The 20,918-nt window shown below is 42.5% G+C and overlaps 1 protein-coding gene across 33 annotated transcripts in view; it reads left to right on the top strand.

Moving 5' to 3' along the window:
• Positions 1-20,918, top strand: part of NRXN3 (neurexin 3) — a 982,026-nt gene that overhangs the window by 42,336 nt on the left and 918,772 nt on the right. For 31 of the 33 annotated variants that reach the window (XR_005602064.1, XR_005602065.1, XM_039553074.1 and 28 more), the window contains exon 2: positions 13,070-14,334. Coding sequence is in view for 31 of the 33 variants with exons in the window: in XM_039553074.1 (XP_039409008.1) it covers positions 13,626-14,334 (709 nt within the window). In the remaining 2 variants the exon portion in view is untranslated. Of the gene's footprint in view, positions 1-13,069; positions 14,335-20,918 lie in introns of those variants that run through there. The other 2 variants (XM_019279980.3, XM_039553050.1) reach the window with 1 other exon arrangement.

The raw sequence follows: 20,918 nt of genomic DNA, 5'->3' as shown, positions 1-20,918 counted from the left end.
CAGACTTTATTTTCATCATCATGAAACAGCGTGCAGTCCTGTGGCTTAAAATCAACTAGTTGTGTAGTGAATGGCAGGTGTAGTTTGGTACAGTTGCAATCTTAATCTCTCCCACTAGTCAGAAAAAGCTATTGGGAATAGATATTTTAGGAGATATACTTTGAATGCCTCTAATTCTGTAGCTCTGGACAAGCAGTGTTTGCTGTAGTGAAGCTGTAAAGGATTCTCTTGGGAGTCATCTGACAGAAAGCCAAGAGTGAGCTGTAGTCCAAGACAACAGACTGGCTCAGTGCTGCAGAGTAACTGTACACCTTTATTGACATGTATTTTTTAAGAGGTGACTACTTCTAGCCTGTATTTGTGAGGTAATCGGAAGACCACAGTAGACTCATGGGTTTTTCATATCCTCTTCCCTTTTCATTTAATTCTGTAGGAAGTTCTACATTAGGGATTCTGTAAAAGCAGTTTACAATGATGTATGTCTTCCCTTTCCTGTGAACTATGGAGACACTTTTACTTTTTGCTGTAGTGTACATTGCACATGTTTGAAAACCAGCTGCTTTGAAAGCAGCTTTTCATTTTTTTAAATGATGTTCATAATTAAGTGAATCTAAAACCTCGTATTTTTTCACAACACAGACTTTGTAGATTTTTCCCTTTATTTAGATCTTAATTAAATGCATAGAGGGACTTTCTCCTGTTAGATGAATGTCTTTTTAACTTGCTTAATTTTTGCCTTTTAAAAGCCCCAGAAAAGTGGAGGAAGCAAGTTGAAATAGTTGTACTTAGCTGATCCTTAGCACTGAGCAATGCTGCATACAAGCAGCCTGCCTGGATTTATGTCTTTCTCTTCCTCTGAGCCTTTCAGATAGTTTAGATGACCACTGGTAACAATGGAGTTAAATGTTGACTGCCTGTTTTTGGAACCCCAGACATGACTTCTCCCTTAGGGAGTTTTGGGGGGAAAAGAGGGGTTGCAGTTCTCCTGACTGAGCAGTACATAAACTGTGGTCCCTGACTCCCATTTAAAACACAGAGCAGCCATTGTACAGATTCATTTGATTGGTATTTAAATGGGGAAGGTGAGTGCCCCAGTTTCCTGTGCTGTATCACAGGAGGGAGGTATCGTATGGCTGGGCATGGCAGCCCCCAGGGAGGTGCAGACCATGTTAACTCTCCATGACTGAGCTCTTGTGCTCTGCAAAAGCTGTCTGGTGCAGGTGGAGTGAGAGGGCAGCTGGAGGTAGGTCAGGACTTGAGGCAGGTGAAGGCTTCTCCACTCCCCCACCATTGCCCTGTCTTTCTCCCTGCCTGCTGAGTAAACCTGTGTCTCTTTGGGACTGAGCCATCAGGAATAAGGGAAGAAAATATGCTGTGTTTTATAGATACATCTTCCCTTGCTTAATTTGAGAGCAGACTGTTAATGTCATAAAAGAAGATAGATTGTTCTTCTGTTAGCTTGCCTTTTGAGTGGTTTGAGCACTTCACGATGACTAATTAAACTTTACAATGTGGCTGCTGTAGTCCTAGCTATATCCCCTGAAAGAGCACTTTGCCTAAGGCCAACAGGTCATGAGCCTCCTTATTTTGACTCTTGCATGTACTCTGACTGCTAGAACATGAAGTTCATTGCATGAATCTTACTACTGTGCAGCAAAATACTGGCAGCCAAAACCTAGGTGCTATAGATAAAATGAGTTAAATTAATGTGTGATGGTTACATGAGGGAGAGGTTTGGCCTAGAATCTGGCAACTGGCAGGTTGCAGGAACCATCTGTTGCCTGTGGTATCAAGTGATCATTTTCATTAGTTACTTCTAAATCTCAGTTACTCAACGTAATTTGGAAGCAGAAGTTCTGCCAGGTTATTAGGAGCACTTCAGGTATCTTCCATATAAGTGTTGATTAGAAAAGCTTCTCCCTGTTTCTTCCAGACTTATTTTTGTACTCTTGACAGGTGTGGGGTGGGAGACTGGAGTGCTCAGTCTACCCAGGAATGAGTGCTCTCACTAGTGATTTTTTTTCCCACCCACATGCTTTAGCTACGTCCTAGGCAGAGAGTCTCCTTAGGTGTAAGGAGGAGTTGTACTGTTTTTTCTTTCCTTGCTTGCCTTATCAGTGGACAGCATAAAAATCATTGTGAGGGGGTTTTTGGTATTTAATTTAGAAACTGGGGCTATTCCTGCTGCATTTCTCTCATTGGCTTCCAGTTTGCCACCAGCTAGCAAAAGCTGTATGTGGAACAAGGAGGTGAAAATTGGTGCCAAAAAGGAGCGAGACCCATCCCTGCCTCATCACTGATCTCCGGAGCTATGCAGAACTTCCCAGACACATGCTGAGCTGAGTGCAGGGCTTGGTATGAAAGGGAAAAAGTGGGTGCTGTTAGCAAGAACTGCTCATAATGTTTTTGTCAAAATAATGGCTTTTCAGACTGTGAAAACAATGTTAGCAGAAAGGATGTATTATTCAGAATGTTCAGATTTTTTTTTTGTTGAGAGGGAGGGTAATACATTTAAAATTGATTTGAAATGAAAAGTTATGCAGTTGCTAGGAATGAAGCTATTTATATAGCAGTCTCAGTTTTCCCACTTCTATATTCCTTCCCTATTCTATACTCCTTTCCCAGAAGAAATAAAAATAAACTGCAAATAATGACTGGAAGTTACTATATCCAAAGCCAGGTAAATTAGAATGTTTCATTTTTTAAATTAAAAATAGAAAAATCAATTAAAGCACCTCAATATAATAAATGTTCTTTTGATTTTCATTAATGGCTTTCATAACAAACAATTATCCTTTGTCAGCTGTATTGCTAACCATACAGAGATTCATATTTAGTATGGCAAAGCAGAAAATACGTCCCATGCAGATATGGAGTACAGTATAGATATATTCCCAGAGCCCCTATTGCATCTACAACCTCAGAGACTCTGGCCTGTGGAGTTGCAGGAATTCAAGTATTTTCCTTGCTCTTTTTTTCTTTGTCTTTTTCTTTCTTTCCTATTTTTAAAGTATGTGAGTTTGTATCCTGGCTTGAGCAGGTTGAGTTGGGATTTTGAATTCGCAGTCCAGTCACTCAGAATGTCAATTGTCTTCCAGGGCACTGCACTGTGAGTCCCAAGGCTGGAAGCTCTTTAAAATACCATCTGATTTTTAAAGGAACATTTGCAGCTGAATATATGTATTTTAAGTCTTTCTAAATCTACCAAGTGTGATTGATTTATCAATATGTAGCAACTAATTATTAAATAAAGAGACATGTCTTCTCCAGTGGTGTTAAAATGCTCCATTAGAAAATTTGAAATAATTTCTAAAGGCATTCATTTCCATAGTGCTGCTAGTTAGCTTTTTCTTTCCCTGAGCTCACTTGAAGTATTAAGTTGGCTGATAGACTTTGCTTCCTGGGTCCGTTGCCCTGGTACACTCCTGCATTTGGGGCTTTAATATAGAGAGAGAATAGAAGAGTGCTGTGCAGTGCCCCTGGTCTGTTTCTCAGGTGTCAAAGGGTTATTCTCTGTTACGCTATCTCCTAGTGTTTTTATCGAAGTTAATTTTAAAATAAAATGCAGCTGTGCTCTTCCACCTTTCTGCAGTCATGCCCAAGTACTTTTGAGAGCCCAGGATTGTCCAGCCTCTGGACTTCTTGTTTTAGCGACTATCTGCCTCTGTCACTCTGTGTCTACGATGATTCCTCTTGCACTTTGCTACGTGCATGCATCCCCTGCCTTTTTGGCTTCTTGTGTGTTGCTTACTCCAGGAAATAAAATTTCCTCGTCATTAGGTGGTTCCACTGAAATAAGAAGATGAATCCTTTATACTTGAATTTTGTAAAAACCCTTTTGTTTTACACATCTTAATGTTTGATTCTTCATTTCACAGCAGGAAGTTTCTGAGGAAAAGACAGCTAAAGAGAAAACTTGTAGGGCAAAACAGTGTGAAACACAAAAATGAATTAAAAACCAAAAATGAAAACCCTGTTCTGTGAGTATCTTGTCCCACTGTCTGGGCTCATAGGACTCTTAAGCCTGAAACTGTCTGTTCCACAGCCTTCCTTTCAAAATACATTGTGCCAAAAGCATTGTATTTTTGCTTTGAGGGTCCCTAGGGCTCTGGAGCCTAGGTAGCCTTTACAGTGCTGTTTTAGTCCTTAGCTGTGAGGCCACTCCAGTGGCAGAGTGACAGGTTTGTTATTCCAGCCTTGCCCGCAGGCGGTCTGGGTTAGGTGGAGGATTGCTTGGTGCACCCTGACAGATCACCATGCAGTGCTGCAGGCACAGGCGGGCTGCAGTGACTCCTTGCAAGCAGTGTGTTTAGTGTCATTCTTACCTGTCCCGTAATTGCTGGTCAGTTTAGAAACTGACCCCTATCATGCAAAGCTACAAGTCATTTCCTTGATGATCTGGAAAGTTTTCAATATCCTCAGCTATTTAAAGTGTTATCCTTTTCCAGCCAAGACAATGACACTTAAAGATTTTTGCAACCAGTCTTGGCAAAGATTTCCACTTCCCCAGCATGCTAGACCTGAGAAACCTATCTATGCATAGCTTCTCATCATGTTGCCCCAATTACCCTTAGGTAAAAGTGGGGAGAGGAATGAGGTGGAATGAATTTTGGCAGGAATTTGTGTATCAGAGGATGAAAACAACAGATAGCTGGAAGAATGCATTGATTTCCCATGGCAGGGGATTCCCAGTCTGCTGTTGTGTGTACACCCACGAAAAGCAACATGTTTCTGGAGCTAGTGGTAAGAGAGGAATGTGGTTCAGAAAGCAGACACCTAATCTCACAGTGGCTGTAGACTTCTGGAGCACTTACCAGGGCACCAGTGTCAGCTCCCTGGATTGGTCAGCATCAATCACTGTGAGAGTTGGGTGAAAGGGATCACCCACACTTCAATTCCAGTGTTTAACTGGGTTTGCTGAAAGGCATTTGGTCTGTAAATGGAACCTCAGCTGTTTAAAGAGCTTAGGAACTGAGAGCATTGCCAGCACTCTGGACAGCTTCTTGCACCTGTTTGCTACGTTTAGGTGTTCGTGTTTGATTTGTGGGGAGCTGAGTACACATTTTCACATGAGATTCCAAAGTTGCAATAAAACAGAGAGCGTGCTAACATGTTACATAATGGGAAAATCCACTGTAGATTTCAAGATGTCCATGGGCCCTTTATTTCCTTTTTAAGTCGATGGTGCTTATCTTCCCCTGAGCCAGCAGACTACAGAGAATGATCTAAATTAATTACTGGCCATACTAATGACAGGGAAGTCTGGCCAGGTGCAATGTCCCCCTCTATACATGTTATGTTTTTAGTACAATAGCAAATTTGATTGCTTCTGCTTCCTGTCCTGTCTTCATAATATACTATCACAACATTTAAGAATGTGCAAACTTCTCTGACTTACTGGAAATCAGGTCCAGGAGTACAAAATATGTTAAAGAAAGTGAGAAATGACTGTGATCTGTAAATGAAAGAAAAAGTGAGTTAAAAATTAGTTCTTTTTGTAGTCATTCTGATGGTCCTTTTAAGCTTTTCTTCTTTTTTTATTTTTTTTTTTAGGAAGTGTTATACAACAGCTGGAATATAAAGGCATTTTAGTGCTAGCTCAAGTACATAAAATCACAGTTATTAATGTGTACATGTGTAGTGCCTCATAGCTCAGCTCTTGACTATGTTGTGCTAGATTCTGTCAGACAGAAAATGTTCTTGCTCCTGAAGAACTTAAAATGCATATGAAAAGAAGAAGCAGATGGATAGACAGACAGCTAGGAAGAGCAAGGTGGTATTACTTAGTGTGCCAGCCATTAGTTTTATTTTGTTGTTGATTTTGTGCTTTGTACCTTCTTCTAGAGTTAGGTAGCTGGCAAAGCAGTGCACTAGTGACTTTTTTCCTCTTGCTTCAAAGTCAGGAGTCCCCGCCACAATCCAGTTGTGTCTTCCCTCTGAGGAGTGTCTAATAGTGTCTGTAGTATCAAATACATTTTGGGGCAAAAAGTAAGCCCATTCTGCACTGTTAGTCAAATCTTTTCAGAAGCAGCCTTATTTTCAGGCATCAGTGACATGCCCAAACTTCAGTTTTTGGTAACGATAAGCATGTTTTCAAAAGACCTGATTTTTATTAAAAGAAAATAGAAATACTGTGTACTTCTGGAAGAAGTTTTGCCTTTATCACTGTGAACTCACCAAATTCCCTGCTAACATTCCCTGCTGAGGTGTGTGTAGCTACTGACTGCATTTGGTGCATTAGGATCTGGTAGAATAAACAATGCTACAGATCTGTCCAAGCTTTTTTGATGGCAAAAAGGAGAGGATGCGGGGGATGGAGACAGACCATCTACAGAAGGAGTAAAAGAAATGATAATGATTCAGAGCTCTCCAACTGTTGAGCTTCAAAGTCTTTAGAAAAGCAGGTATTCTTTGTTCTCTTTTAACGCTGGTGGAATTGAGGCAAGGCCAGTGTTCCCAGTGCAGCTGCCATGGGAATTACAATAAAGGCTGTTGAGTTTTGCAGAAATCGCTCTCCTGGTTAGTACCAGCTCAGAGATGGGGGAGTCTGGTTTCTCCTGCGTGGCAGTACAGAGCAATAACTGCTCAGCTGCTGCCAACGCTTCCTTTTAGCTACTCCTTGTTAGTGGAGAGTTTGTGGTAATGGGAGTACTTAACACACTGGGAGTCATTTCTATGTCCTGGAAGAGAACAGAAAGCCATCAGAGCAGCCCCAGACATGATTGCTCTGCAGGGTTATTTTCCCTCTCTCTCTCTTTCTTTTCCATTGTGCTTGCGTTTTGATTTTTCTTCTTTGTGTTAAGAAAGCTGGAGAGCTGAAATGGTCTTTAAATTGCATTCATGCTGAGCCCTGGCTAGGTAGGCTAGTTAAAGGTCACTCTCATGGACTAGATGGCCTCCTCTGTGGGGTGGTGAGAGTGTTTAAGAAGGGAGTCACGATGTCCCTTGTGGCTTTTTTAACCCTTCTTTTTCCGGTGTAGATTTGAAGAGCTCTGGTTCTGAGTTAAGTTTTTAAAATATGCCCAGGAGGTAAAACTGTGAAGGGTGATTATGATAAAATGGTAACTCTCCCAGCAGTCAGATGACTTTCTAGCCTGGTAGGTCTGAAGTGAGGCTGTGCTGCCATGGTCTTATGCTGTTTATTGAACTAAGCACTTTAGTAGTTTGCTGATACCCCTTCTGAAGCTGCTGGTGGCATTTCAATTGTGTGTCTTGCTAGTGCGGGTGAATTCAGCTCTCCGCTACGTAGGTGCCTAGTTTGGGTATTACACAGTGTTTCTGGAGGTGAGCTCCAAGGTTAGCCTTGTCATAAGCAGTCATTCTTGCCTTCCCTGGGGAAGAACTCAGAATGGGGAGAAGAAGGGCAGTGGGCTTAAACTGACTGCAAATCACATGCCCAGGTACCAGGAAACCAACAACCACTCACCTATACAATTGATGGTGAAGGCATGTGCATGTGTATATACTAATCCACTACAGGGAAGCAAAGACAAACTAATTCTAGCTTTATAGTCTGGGCTTTTTTTTTCCTTTGAGAGGATACCCTTGAATCGCAACCCCCCATACCCCCTTTTCATACCCCCTTTCCTTGCTTTTTGCTTGATACAGTTTTTTTGCAACTGACTCCTAGGGAGCTCAGTGCTGAATTTAGGTAAGAATTAAGTAACTCCATATCTGTTTTCAAGAATGGAAAAGTTAAGCCTGCAAGATATATCAGTAATGTGAAGAACCAGAGAACAGAAGAATATGTCTTCTACTTAGGTTTGGAGTAGGCCAAAAGCACGTGTGGTTTCACAGTGATGTGAGAGACCGACATGAATACTATATCCCTGGAAACCATGCAGAAGAGGTCAACAGCTCCGTGTCACTCTCAATTCCTAATTTTAAGATGCTGGTCTTCATATGGATGGATCTCTACATCCAAGATAAAGCCTGAAATATCACTGCTTTTCTCCTTGCAGCCAGTCAGCCAGTAATGTAAGATGCTGCATCCCATGAAGTTCTGCCAACTTCAGCAGAACCTAGGTGTGTTCAGCTCTTTGCAAGTCAAAGCCCCCATTTTCGATTGCACTTCCAGCTTCTTCACTTAGCAGAGACCATCTTGCCTTACTGGTGATCCCTCTGAGCTGTGTGGTGCCACTGAAATCTCCCTTGGTAAGAGAATCATAGAACTGTATGAAGATAGAAGCTCTCTGTCTCTACCTTCATCCTAGTTCTTTCAGCTCGGCTTCCTTGGCACCATCCCAGAGTCCTCTCCATCCCAGCAAGGGTATGAGGAAGTGTCCAGATTTATTACTGAGATGCAAATGCTGCGAGAGGAATTAAAAACTAAATTAGCCCCTGTGGTTTTCTCTAGTCTCATGAATTTCAAACCCTCCATGTCCCCTCTCAGTTTTCTGTAAACATCTCTCCATGCATCCTTGCTGAGGATGTTGTGTGATGGGAGGATTTCTGTGTTCCTTTTATCCGTAGTGACTGTAGCAACTCACAGTTTTCACATCTGCATTTTTTATTGGAAGGGTTATTTTATTTTTTTTTTTGTTTGTTTTTCTTTGACCCTTTGTCTTTAGCCACAATTCATCTGGGGATAGACCAGGCAGAAAGATTTAAAAGCATTAGCCAAAAGGAGCCCACTGTTCAGAACTGGATGAGTGAATAAATACTATTAATTCCCCATTTCTCTCTGCTAGCAAGCTTGACTTTTAATGTCAGTTATTGAGGGTAAATGTTACTGTATCGTTTTGAGCAGCATACGTCGTAGAGCTGCAATGATTTGATTGCTGTGCTTTGGGCCAATTGCAGGGAGACACATGGATGCAGAGCCAAATTAGGATCCTGTTTACTCCTTCCGAAAACTCTGCTGCTTTGTTAGGGCCTGGGGAATAAAGAAAACAATTGGATTTTGCTTGTTTTACTGTGAAGGGAGGGGCAAAAGTGAGTTCACATGGATCTTAGGTGACCAATATATATTTTTCCTTCTGCACAAAGTGTGGCATAGTGAATGGTTCTGGTTGCGGAAGAGGATGTCAGACTGGGTGGACTGTAACCCTTTCCCATCAGTGTGTCAGTGGGATTTTGAACAGCATCCTGAAGTGGAATAACAGGACTTACACAGTCTTGCACTGGGGTGCTGTGGAAGGGGTTTGCAAGGGAAGCCAGCCTGTCTGAATTAATCTCTGTTCTTCTTTCTGCTGAAAATTACACTTTCAAATACAAGTAAGTCCATCCGCAAGCAATTAGCAGCCAGAGAGGGAGGCAGTGGAGGAGGGAGGACACGGAGTGACAAACCCATCTTCTGCAACCTTTCTGTGCAGTTGGGTAAATAAGCTGCAGAGCAACAGCTTCCCACCCTCTTTCCTAAGCAGGTGTGTTTCGAGACATTTGCAAAGATATTAACCCTGCATACAGAGTGTGCCAGTCAGTAATTATGGAAATTAGTTGGCAATTAGATAATGTCACTCACTCTCCACATACAGCTGATAAGTGGTTGAGAGCCACTTCAAAGCAAGGGTGAGACACCCCTCCCTGGGCTGCTGAGCAGATGGCTCTGACCTGGCATTAATAGTCTGCTGTCAAGTTTAGGAAAGTGTGCAGTGGTCAGGCAGCACTCGCCCGTGGCACTGCCACGGGGCTGCCTCCCTTCCCCGGCTGGGGAGCTCTGTCAACCCTGTGAGTGGGACGTTTCAACAGTGCAAGTGGGTGCATTTCCTACAGTGAGTTTGGCGTGTGTGAGATGCCGAGCCGTCTGTTCAGTGTGCAGGTTCCTCGCTGTTGCAGCTCTCAGGTGGGCCAGGGAGGCGGTACAAGCTGTTGGAAGTGCAGTTGAGATAACTTGCTTGCGGCTGTCCGTCATGAAGTCCCTTTTTTTGTAAGATGTTGTCATGCCATGACAATGAGATTTCTCAGAGATAAAATACGTAAGACAATACTCTGGGATTCTGTAGTTTTTGTTCCAAACTGTAATGTATTGCTATGGTAGCAGTGTGCTGTATGAGGCTGCTGGGGTAGTATTTATGCTAAAAATAAAATGGTAAGAGCAGAAAATTATTCATTCTCAGTGTGTCTTGGAGGATCATTGTGGGAATGGGTGAGGCACAGAATTGGTATGTCAGGATTTACTCTCTCAAGGTTGGGATTCAGATCCTGCCTCCTGCTATAAAGGGCACTGAGTCTTCTGAGCTTTTCTTGAAGACCCTGCTACTGTGGTAGGATTTGCTCTCACAGACTTAACTGTGTGAGACACGAAACTGGAGTAATGGGAAGCGCCATGAGTCAGGACTGACGTGCACTGACAGAGCTCTGAGGGAGTCACAGATGGCCCTAGCCTGCTAGTGGCTGGGTGTGGGCAGCCTTCCCAAAATCTGAGCTGCAGTGTCTAAAAGGTAGTGAAGCACCCAGCAATGACACCTATATTTCATGGATTTTGCATTGTCTTCCTCTTCTGAAACAGAGCTGGCACTGTCTTCTTTCAAAACAGCTAGAAAGGGATTACCTTGGCTTCTCTCAATCAAAACAGAAAGAGGAATTGTCTTGTCTTCCCTCAGTCAACAGTGCTCTTCCTGTTTAACCGTTTCTGTCTGGTTTCCCTTGTTTACTATGCCTTTTGTCCTGCCCTAATGAATTTGTATCGTTAAAGATATTTGCACCACAGAGGTAGCCTACTCCCATTATTGTACCTTTGAAATATCCTAAGGACTGAAGTGACCCACGGAAGCTGATATTTGTCTGTGTAAACAGGGTTTCAGCACCGTGGGATTGGGAGAGATTGACAGGCTTCTCAGACAGGAGTTTGAACTGTGCATGGACATATGCATCTCAGGTTATCTATAGTGTTCACACCTGCTGCTGTGATTTACAGCATCTTTCACTGCTTATCAAAGAGTTGGTCTTCTAAAACAGGGAGAGAAGAGTGTAAGACTGAGGGCTGGTTTTGATGCAGATGATGCGATCTACCCTGCCCAGGAGAATTAAAAGCTGGTGTGAGAGCCCTGCTGCATTGGGGTCTCTGTGGATGGTTGCTGCCATGCTGGGCTTGTCTCCCTTCTCAGCTCAGGCTGAGCACAGAGCTGTCTGATGGAGTACTGAATTTTGCCATGGTGGTAGTAAATGGTTCAGGAAGCTGTGAGCTGCTGGAAGCACATCAGTGGCTAATTTACACACATTATGATATTCTTATTCCCATCTCATCAGTAATTCCAGGCTTGGGTCATCACTTTCTCTCTTACCTTTCTCTCACTCTATTCTTCTCCATAAATCATGGGCTATTTTAGTGGATCCACTAGGGAGCACAGAGAAGAAAGGTAAATGAATGAGAACTACATAATATTTTCCCAATTAATTTTTCAGGACCCCCCAAAACCACCATGAGCTTAGCCAATATTGTGATTATTGGGAACACAAATTATTTGGGCAATTGGATTCTGTGTTCAATTTTTTTGTTCATTTTGCACCTCTCCTAACACCTCCTTTGCCCCCCGTCCATTTTCCTCGGCCAAGCTGTTAACGATTAAAAGGAATTATCTTCCCTCTGGTTTTGACTTGATTTTATTTGTGTTTATAGCAGTGTAGCCAACATGCTCCACTCAGGCAGCTGCAGGGAACAGGCTTGGTTTCCACTGGGCACTGAAAGCTCACATTTCTCTCCAACTTGTGGGTTTTCTTTTAATTGATCCCTTTAGTTTTCTAAGTGACTTGTTTTTTGTGCTGGCTAAATTTGTCAGACTGACAGCTCTGGAGACTTATGGCTTCCGCAGGTCCCTGAGGCAGGTGAGGATATGACTGTGTGAACTCTCCCCTCCATTTTTTAGTGATTCTCCTCCAGCTCAGCCTCTGTCCTTACCAAACAGAAACTTTCCAGCACTGCCCACTTCTGCAGTGTCTGTGTGCCTTCTCCTTCAGAGCAAGATGGGCAATGGGGTTGAAAGGTGTCTGCTGTCAACAGCTCTCATTGTCCACAGCATAAAACACTTTTCCCAAGCAAATACTGCCTCATAATATTTGTGTTCCAGTTTGTGGAAGTTGTGTTCATGCTGACTTCTGAGGCTGAAGGCCTTGATTCTCATCGCCTCCTTTCCTGCTTTGTATTTATGTTAATGCCATTCTAGCCATTCCCAGAGATGTTCTTGTGTCCAACCCATCTTTGTGAACAAACACCTGTGTTAATAGAAAACTTACTTTCTTCTTGGGTAGAATTTTCAAAGGATGAATCTAGTTTTGTGCTGCCTTTACTTGTCACTTAAAACATCCTCCTACACCAGGCATAGAGTCACCCACATGCAAAGTATGCAGAAGCAAGTTAAATTCCAGTGTTAACAGATGTAACTCACTGAAGGCAGTTAGAATTCTTTGCTCTCAGTTAGGGATGAATTTGGCCTTTTTGCCAAACCACTAGACCAGGGTAAGTGGTTAAGTGCTTAGACAGTTCTTAGCATCTAAACTACAAGTTTGCTATCATCTAAGCTGCAGGTTGCCGTATATAACTTGCATAGCACATGTTTCCAGGTTGCAGAGGTCCTTGGTAGAGTCTCTGAAGTATGCAAGACATGTAAAGTAAAAGCAGCTATTGTGTGACAGGCTGACAGCAAGGTTGTCTTCTCTAACACTTCCTTGGTTGCTAGGAAGCATAATGTAAGCAATGGAATGGGAAGTTTGGATAATGTCTTCTCTTGCCCTTACCAACTTTTGAACTCTAAGGAACTCTGGTCTTTCCCCTAAGCATTTTCATGGAGAGGTAATTGTTACTGGGAAAGCTCCAGCAGCATTCTCAGTAAAGTCAATGAGATTGCATCCATCATAGGGAGTTAAATGATTTGGTGTATTTTTACCTTGCTCATTGTTGTTACGTGTGCAGATGACTTGGTGAGATCTCTATTTTGGCCTCTTACTTTTGAGGACATAGATGTCCTTGATGCTTTTGAGACCTGTACAGCCAATTGCAAGCATGAAGAAGTGTTCAGAGTATCAAGAAATGTAACTGAGTAATTGGACAAGATGTTAGTAAGCTTCATGGTAAAGATGTGGTGAGTAGTAAGATTAACTTTTCCCTTTCTTTTTTTGTCTTGCCCCACAGGTCCTGCAAGCTCCGTGAGTGCCAAGCAGTGAATTATGGGCTGGGTATCCACCAGCGCATCATGAAGATTGACTTTATTTTTGCCCTCTTGAAGTTCACGTGCTTTATGAATTCACTCTCCTATCTCACTGCCATCTCTGTAAAGATTGTCATCACATGTAGAAGACAAGAATTCTAGGCTTGGGCTTTGGCTCTACCTTTCCTTCCTCCTGGAACACCAGTGTCACCTTTGTGTTCTACCAAAACAAATCACTATAGGTTATTTTGCCCTTTAGAGAGTACGCCATCTGGAGAAGTCACTTCATATACTGTGTACTTCTGAGATAAAAGCCTCTGGTTCCTAAAGGATAATTGAGATCTTTCCTTGGGAGGAGACATTTCCTCTTGGTCACGTGTGCTTGCTATCTCGCTTTCCACTTACTCTCCTGCTCTCTGTCACTATCTCTGCTCTCCTTCTCTTCCTTTTGGATTTAACATTTGGTGTTGACTGCTGGGGTTCTCCTCCCAGTAGTGTGGCTTCTGTTTTTCTCCTAGGGAAGAACAGATTCTTGAAACAATGGGCTTCACTCTGCATTCTGTCTACTTCACCTTGAAGGTGAGTCTGCTGCTGGGCTCCTTGCTGGGTCTCTGTTTGGGTCTGGAGTTCATGGGCATCCCCAACCAGTGGGCCCGCTACCTCCGCTGGGATGCCAGCACTAGGAGTGAACTCAGCTTCCAGTTCAAGACCAATGTCTCTGCTGGGCTGCTTCTCTATTTTGATGATGGTGGTGTCTGTGACTTCCTCTGTCTGTCCCTTGTTGATGGGCGCATCCAGCTGCAGTTCAGCGTGGACTGTGCGGAGACGACAGTTATCACAGACAAGCAGGTAAACGACAGCAACTGGCACTTCCTGATGGTCAGCCGCAATCACCTTCGGACGGTGCTAGTGCTGGATGGTGAAGCCAAGCCAGGTGAGGTGCGTCCACAGCGCCAGTATATGAATATTGTCAGTGACCTTTTTATTGGTGGAGTCCCACTGGACATTCGTCCTGCTGCGTTGACTCTTGATGGTGTTCTGAGTGAGCCTCCGTTTCAAGGATTTATCCTGGATCTGAAATACGGCAATTCTGAGCCGCAGCTCCTGGGCAGTCAAGGGGTCCGACTGGAAATGGAAGGACTTTGCTCAGAAAACCCCTGTGAAAATGGTGGCACTTGCTTCCTTCTGGATGGCGAGCCACACTGTGACTGCTCAGCCACTGGATATACTGGCAAGCTGTGTTCTGAAGGTAAGAGAATACTTCCCTACTTCTCATTGAACTTTACACAATCCAAAGAGTTAATTTGTTTAGCAGGACTATGACAGAGTTCTTATTCCTGCTGATGGTTGTCAGAGGAATTCAAGTTCCACCATTCTTTTTCCAAATGGAAGTAATGAAATGGGAGTAGATAGAGAGTGTGAGCAACTGCAACAAGTGCCTTTCTGAAAGGATGCTGCACTTGTAGCATGGACAGATTTCCATCATCTTCATCATTCATTTCATCAGCAACTTATTAATAGGGGTAGAGAACATAAATTGGTAAATAAACCTAAGAAGTACCTTAGGTTAGTGTTGGTAAAAGCAATGGCTGGCTGGGTGAATTCCATTGCCATATGTCCCTGAAAACTGAGTGAAGTGTCAGCAAACAGGAGCCATGTATATATCGCTAACATAACTGATTGACAGGACACTGTACACTTATTTGATGTTAGCTGTTGCTAGCCTGTGGAAGCCCCATGCTTCCCTTCAATTGCTTGCATACTAATCACTGAATGGCACCTTGATTGTTTTAGCATCCTTGATTAAATTGCTTAAATTGCTTTATAAATTGGTCTTACTTAGTGTTGCAAAGGGAAGAGGGATTTGCATGTTTCTGCATTGTTTGGTACTCTCTTTTTGAATTTGAGTTTGAAAGTTTTAAGTCATGCAAACCACAGGATGAAGTGTATTTCAGATTTTTCCTTTGGTCTTATCAGTGTGATGGTAATTAACTCTGTATATGCAGGAGACTTAAGTAAGTCAACTGAAAATTCCTGTGTGAATTTGAGAATCCCATCACAACATTATTTATGACATTTGGCTTTAAACACCACAGTTTGAACTTAAACCAAAGATGAAACCTGGACAAGAAGTGTCCAATCTCAAGGAAAAAAAACCCCCAACCTGAAATTTTGTCAAAATGGAAGTATTTGCAATAATATATTTTCACAACTAACATTTGTTCACTTCTTTTGGCAGTGAAACTAGATTAACCAGAGTTTAGTCTGTACAATGTGAGGAGTGGTGAAAACAGTCCTTATTCTCTTGATATCTAAGTAAAAAGCCCTACAGCTCTACCTTTGCAGTTTAGATGGAGAAGCAAACATGTTTTTATAGGAAGGGAAGGTTTGGAAGATAAACATAGCATCCATAAGTGCATTCATTTTAAGGTGATTTTAATCATAACAGAAAATTTGGCTTTATATCCAAATAATACAGTAACAGTACATGAGCATTAGACAGGAGATGTGAGCCTGTGGAGTGTTGAACACCGGAATTCTTCCTGGCTATTTGTTCCGACCTGATTAGTCCAAACCATTAATGAGCCAGAACTATTTTCTGTGCTTGAGCCATGAGTTATGTGGGGCTGGAGAGACTTCTGGGTGTGACCAGGTGGTTCAGGAGCTGGGCCACTAGGCCTAATCCTCATACGCTTATGGAACAAACACACCTCAGGTCTAAATGCCAGCTATCGTGATAGAAGATTGCAAGAGCCACACAGGCATGTGAACCCTGAAACATAAAGATATAATGCTCTTTCTAATGCTGGGCTCATGGATCCAGACTCCTTGGGGAGCTGCTCTAGACATCAACAGCATATGGTTTTCAGTGAACATCTTTGAGAAAGTACTGTAAGTGAGCAGGAATCCCATATACCTGTGGGGCAATTGTGAGAACTCTAACCAGAGCTCAGGGGATGGACTTTCTGCATTTCCTGGGTGGATGGAACAATCTGAAATACATCTTCTAATGAATCCAGGGATATTTTTGTTGTAGACACCATGGATAAAGCAGTGCTATTGTTACCGTTTGAAGCCGTGAGTCACCATTGCTGTTTGTTTCCTATAGTGATTCATCAGTTTCCAGCCCAACCTGCTGTTAAGGGTGAGCAAAGAAGTTTGTCACGATGTGCCTTCTTAAACAAACATTTTTAATTCACTGTTAGCTGGGGTCGGTTCACTCTCAGAGAAGATGCTGTGCAGAGAACTTTTCCAATGGATCAAATGTAGAGATTTCCACAGTCATTACCTTGTTCGGTTCTTCTTGTATTCTCATGTATTACTAAATGGTGTATATTTGGTTTATGTTAGAATTTTATAATCATCCTTGTTTTCTGCCTCCTTTATGCTGTAGCAGTGGTGATTTCAGTGTGTTAAATGCTGTCATTGAAAAATGTTACAGTGTCTGTGCAGATGAATGGGAAAACCAAAAGAAAAAGCTGTTTAGTAAGTGGAAACAAGCAGACAAAGAAAAGAGGCAAGAAAAAAACCAGGAACCAAATTAAGTATAGCTACCTACCTTTTTATCTGAAAACAAAAAGTGTAGCAAACTCCAAAGATGTTGTCTTTCAATTCTGCGAGTGTGGCAGAACCTCCACTGATAAACAGTAGGATGTGGAAGGAATGGCAGAAGTGGTTACAGGCTCTTCCTGTCTGTGGCTTGATTGGCCATTAAACAACTTGTATTTTCTTTGTTTGCTTTTTTTTCCCAAGAGATTGAGATGTTTGTTGTCAGAACTGTTCTCTTTTGTTTTGTTTCCTTATCCTCTGGATATATATATATATATATCCTCTGGAGATATGCAGAAGTAACATGGTTATTTTATTCCCAGTCTCACTTTTGAAAAAGACTGCTCTTTTGACTGGGTATCAACAACTCCCTTTTGGGGGGGAACCTTAACTCCATTACGGTATTTACTAGTCTGTAGTCTATGTGCGTATTTTCATTTCATCACCGGAGTTGGCTTTTTTACTGGGAACTGATGGGATCTGATCAATAACAAGTTCTGTTTGAACAGCTAAATGTAATATGTACCTTTTTAATAATGAGTTCTCTTGACAGTGTCCAGGCCATTACTTGGCTATTGAGTGATACCTGTGTCTGCAGATGGTAAAACCATAGCAAACTCATTTATTTTGTGGCCAGAGATAGAAGAAGTAAGCAGAGAGTGGAACCTGCTGATTCTGTACTGTGATGGAATGAAACTCCATTTAAGGTATTAGAGGCTACTGTAACTCCAAGTGCAGTTCCAGTTATGGTAAACGTCAACAGAGAACAACCGTTCCATACTGAGATAAAACTGTGAATCCTGTCCAGAATGTGCCCCCAATGTGCAAAAAAATTTCTGGCACTTCATGTGCACCCAGAGTTACCAGGATTGTGTACATCATGGCAGTCACATACCCAGATGGTAGCTGAGCAGGTACAATTTCTGAGTTTATACAGTGGGAGTGCAAATGCGTGCACTTTGGAAGGTTTGGCTGTTTTGAATAAAATGTGAGACTATTTTTATTGCAGTTGGAGTAAACTGGTTCACTGAATCTGACAGCTCTGTAGGGTACAAAGGATGGCTGATTTGAGTAGCAATTAATTTGTATGTTCCTGGGCAATGGTGGCATTAGACATGAAAGCTAAACTCAGAGACATCTTCCCCTCTGATAAACCTCATCAGTCTCTGCGGGACCAGGCTGCTGCCAAGAGAATGAGGTTCCTGTAGAATTTGATCATCGCAGATACATTCATATTTCTGGGAAAAAAACCCAAGAAAACCTTCCCCATGCAAATTTTGCAAGCTGAGCTGCTGTAGAAGCCAGATGAGGTTGTTCATATCTGCTCATTCAGGATCATGCTGTCAGTCTAGAAGAAATTTTCTTTCGCTGACACTGCTCTGTATAGAGTGAGCTCACAAATGTGGACAGGGTGAACGTAACACTGTTTGTACAAGTGTGTTTTGGCCTAAACCCTCATCCCTCTTCCAAGACTTCTTCTGGATTTTCTGAGGAAAGGTGAACATAAGATGTGCTTAGAAATGACTTTAACTCTGCTTGTAGTTGCAGAACCAAGGCGTTGATCACCAACTTCACAAAGCACCATGCTGAAGCCTTTGTGTTGCCTGCAGGGGCTGTTTCTAAACGAAGCCTGAATATGGGCTTGATTGCACCTCTTCCCTTGATTACAGAGCAAGATTTCCTGGGGATGCTGCCTGCTGAATGACAGAGGAGCCCGTTGCTCTGTAATTATCACACTTCTAACTGCGTCGGGAACAGATTTTTCTATAGCCCCTCAGCTTCATTTAAAGTGACAACTTACTGTGGGATTTATCCGCTTCCTGCCTCTTTGGAGCATCCAAGCTTTGGCTGTATCTGAAGGCGCTGCCCAGCCTCACTTGCAGTCACTGTTTTGCCCTGCCAGCCACCCCTATCTTTGTAACACTAGGGGATAGTTTGGCACTTTGCCATGAGCCTGATGCTTGCACTTAATTTGCATATACATTTACATACATTTTGTAATCAGAAACAAATGAACATGACCATAATATTTGCTTCCACTTGTATATTCCTTGATAGATGAATATAAATTGGTTGTTGAATTCACCAGCAATAAACAGTTGCAGACCCTCCATTTGGTCTTGTGCTCTGCTGTTCTAGAGGACACCAGGCAGTTCTGGCACACACTTTGGATGGGCCCAGATCTTCACTCACCAGTGCAAAACTCTAGAATTGATTGTCTCCAAGGTCTGTGGAGTAAATATTGAAAGGGGCAAATCTGCTGTTTTTTGTCACTTCTTATGTCACAGCCCTGGCCATTGGGCAGAAAGCTGGTAAGAACTCTGCCCATGACTTCATTTTGCAGCAATTCAATTTTCCCCATCTCTTTCGCTTGCTCATTCTTCCTGGTTTAAGTTCCTTTGGTTGTATTTAAAATTATAATCTTTTTTCCAGTCTGGTTAAAATTTTTTTGATGCATTGCCAGATGAGCACCAGAGAAAGATGATGTGTTCAGGTATTAATGTTTATAAAGTGCTTTGCAACCTCAAAGTGCAGTTCAAGCACAATTTGTTATTTTTAGTGATGAATAGTAAAACTGAGCAGGAGCTGCAGGATTTGAATTTAGATCTTACATACTCTTTCACAGAAGATGCCAAGGACCCCACTCACTAAGTGTGGACTTCCTGCAACTCCAGAGCTAGGCTTTTTTTTGTAGTCTCCCCTGCTTTAAAAGGAGGGGAGGTGCAGGGAGATTGCAGGACCCTGTATGGTGAGTGCCATTGATTCAAACAGTGTGGCTGCAATACATGCTAACAGCTATATTATTCTAGTTTCCCTCTCTTGTATTATAGATGAGCTATGGGCTACAATCCTTTTCTGCTGGATTGCGGGTCAGCTGCAGACCTTGGGCAAAAGAGGTGTTAAAGCCCTCAGGCAAAGTTTGGACATCTCCTCAGATAAACTGAAGCAGGTGGTGGTTGGCTACAAAGGAGATCGGTGTAAGGTGGAACTGGTGAGGAGTGACAATAATTTGTGGGCCAGGAGAAGATGGAACTCAGGGGAAAAAAACCCCCAGGACAAACATGTTCTTTTATAAAATGTTATAAAAGAGAAAAACCATAGCTCATATAGACTCTTTACAGTAGCTGCTCTGTATTGGTTTTACCTGCCTGATAGAATAAAGAAAGAGTTCTTGGCTCTTGCAAAGAGAATGGGCTGACCAAGCTTCTGGAGGACTAAATCTGGATGGAGTTTGGATACCAGCATTCTCTGTGAGCCCACAGACCAACCTGCTAGCTCTTGCTCTGTCGCAAAGTGTGCACAGCTAGGGTCTAAACTGGAATTTTTGGGCATTACTAAATAAAAATCAAAATTAAAGTAACTAGTCATAATTATGTGAAAGTGAGCAAAGTCAGAAATTTCTCTTTCCAACTTAGATATTTCCAACTTGATTTCTGAAGAAGGGTTTATTTTCCTTTGGTTTTGCCATAAAAAAATAAAAGGAGGAGGGGAAGAGTTGATTTATTATTACTGTATAGACTTCTGCTGAGCTAGGCAGCTTGTCACAGAGGTCAATCAGCAGTAAATATATCCCCAAGCAAGACAGAAGCTGTAGCTTCATCCTTATTCTGGTACAGAGGTGTGCAGGGCATTTGCCACAAGGTAATTTTTTTTCTGTTTTGGTGAAAAATGGAGGGCAGTAATCCTCCCAGATACCTTGAGGATGGTGGAAATGGCGCCACAAAGCTCCAGGGAGAGAATCAGAGGAGGAGCACATCTGTCCAGTGGACTCTGACTACTCAAAGAAGATGAACCTCTGCACATCAACATCAGCACTGAGTGCTCCCTGGTGCAGGAGAAGGTGGTAATCCATGTGATGAAATGGTAGAAAGGCCACCTGTCCTGGGCCAACTTCTAATTTCACTTTACCTCTTTGTTTCTTCGCTAACCAACTTTGAACTTGATGGACAAGAAAAGCTTTTTTCTCTCCCAATAGAAAGCAAGGCAACTGCCGTGTTATTGCTGTCCAGAGACAGCAATGTGACTTCTGGGTGTACGTGTGTGTCTCTCCCACAGTCCTTCATTGCAGACAGGTCCACTGCCATTGTAAACCCACACCGCAGAGCAAAGCAATTGCCCTTCTTCCATCTTAAACAGGTCCAGGAGCTGACAACTGAGTGCAAAACAGCCCAAGGGCTGAGAGAAGTATACATGTGGGGGGTAGGAATGACTGTGGATGTCACAATCTACGTGAGGCAGAACTGGTTTGTATTTGAATGTGTTTGCTCTGAAATGGGGCTGAGA

This window comes from Corvus cornix, chromosome 5, assembly GCF_000738735.6.
Source record: "Corvus cornix cornix isolate S_Up_H32 chromosome 5, ASM73873v5, whole genome shotgun sequence".
Taxonomy (NCBI): Eukaryota; Metazoa; Chordata; class Aves; order Passeriformes; family Corvidae; genus Corvus; species Corvus cornix.
Note: the sequence above shows the minus strand (reverse complement) of the source record. Positions and strands in the feature narration are given on the sequence as shown.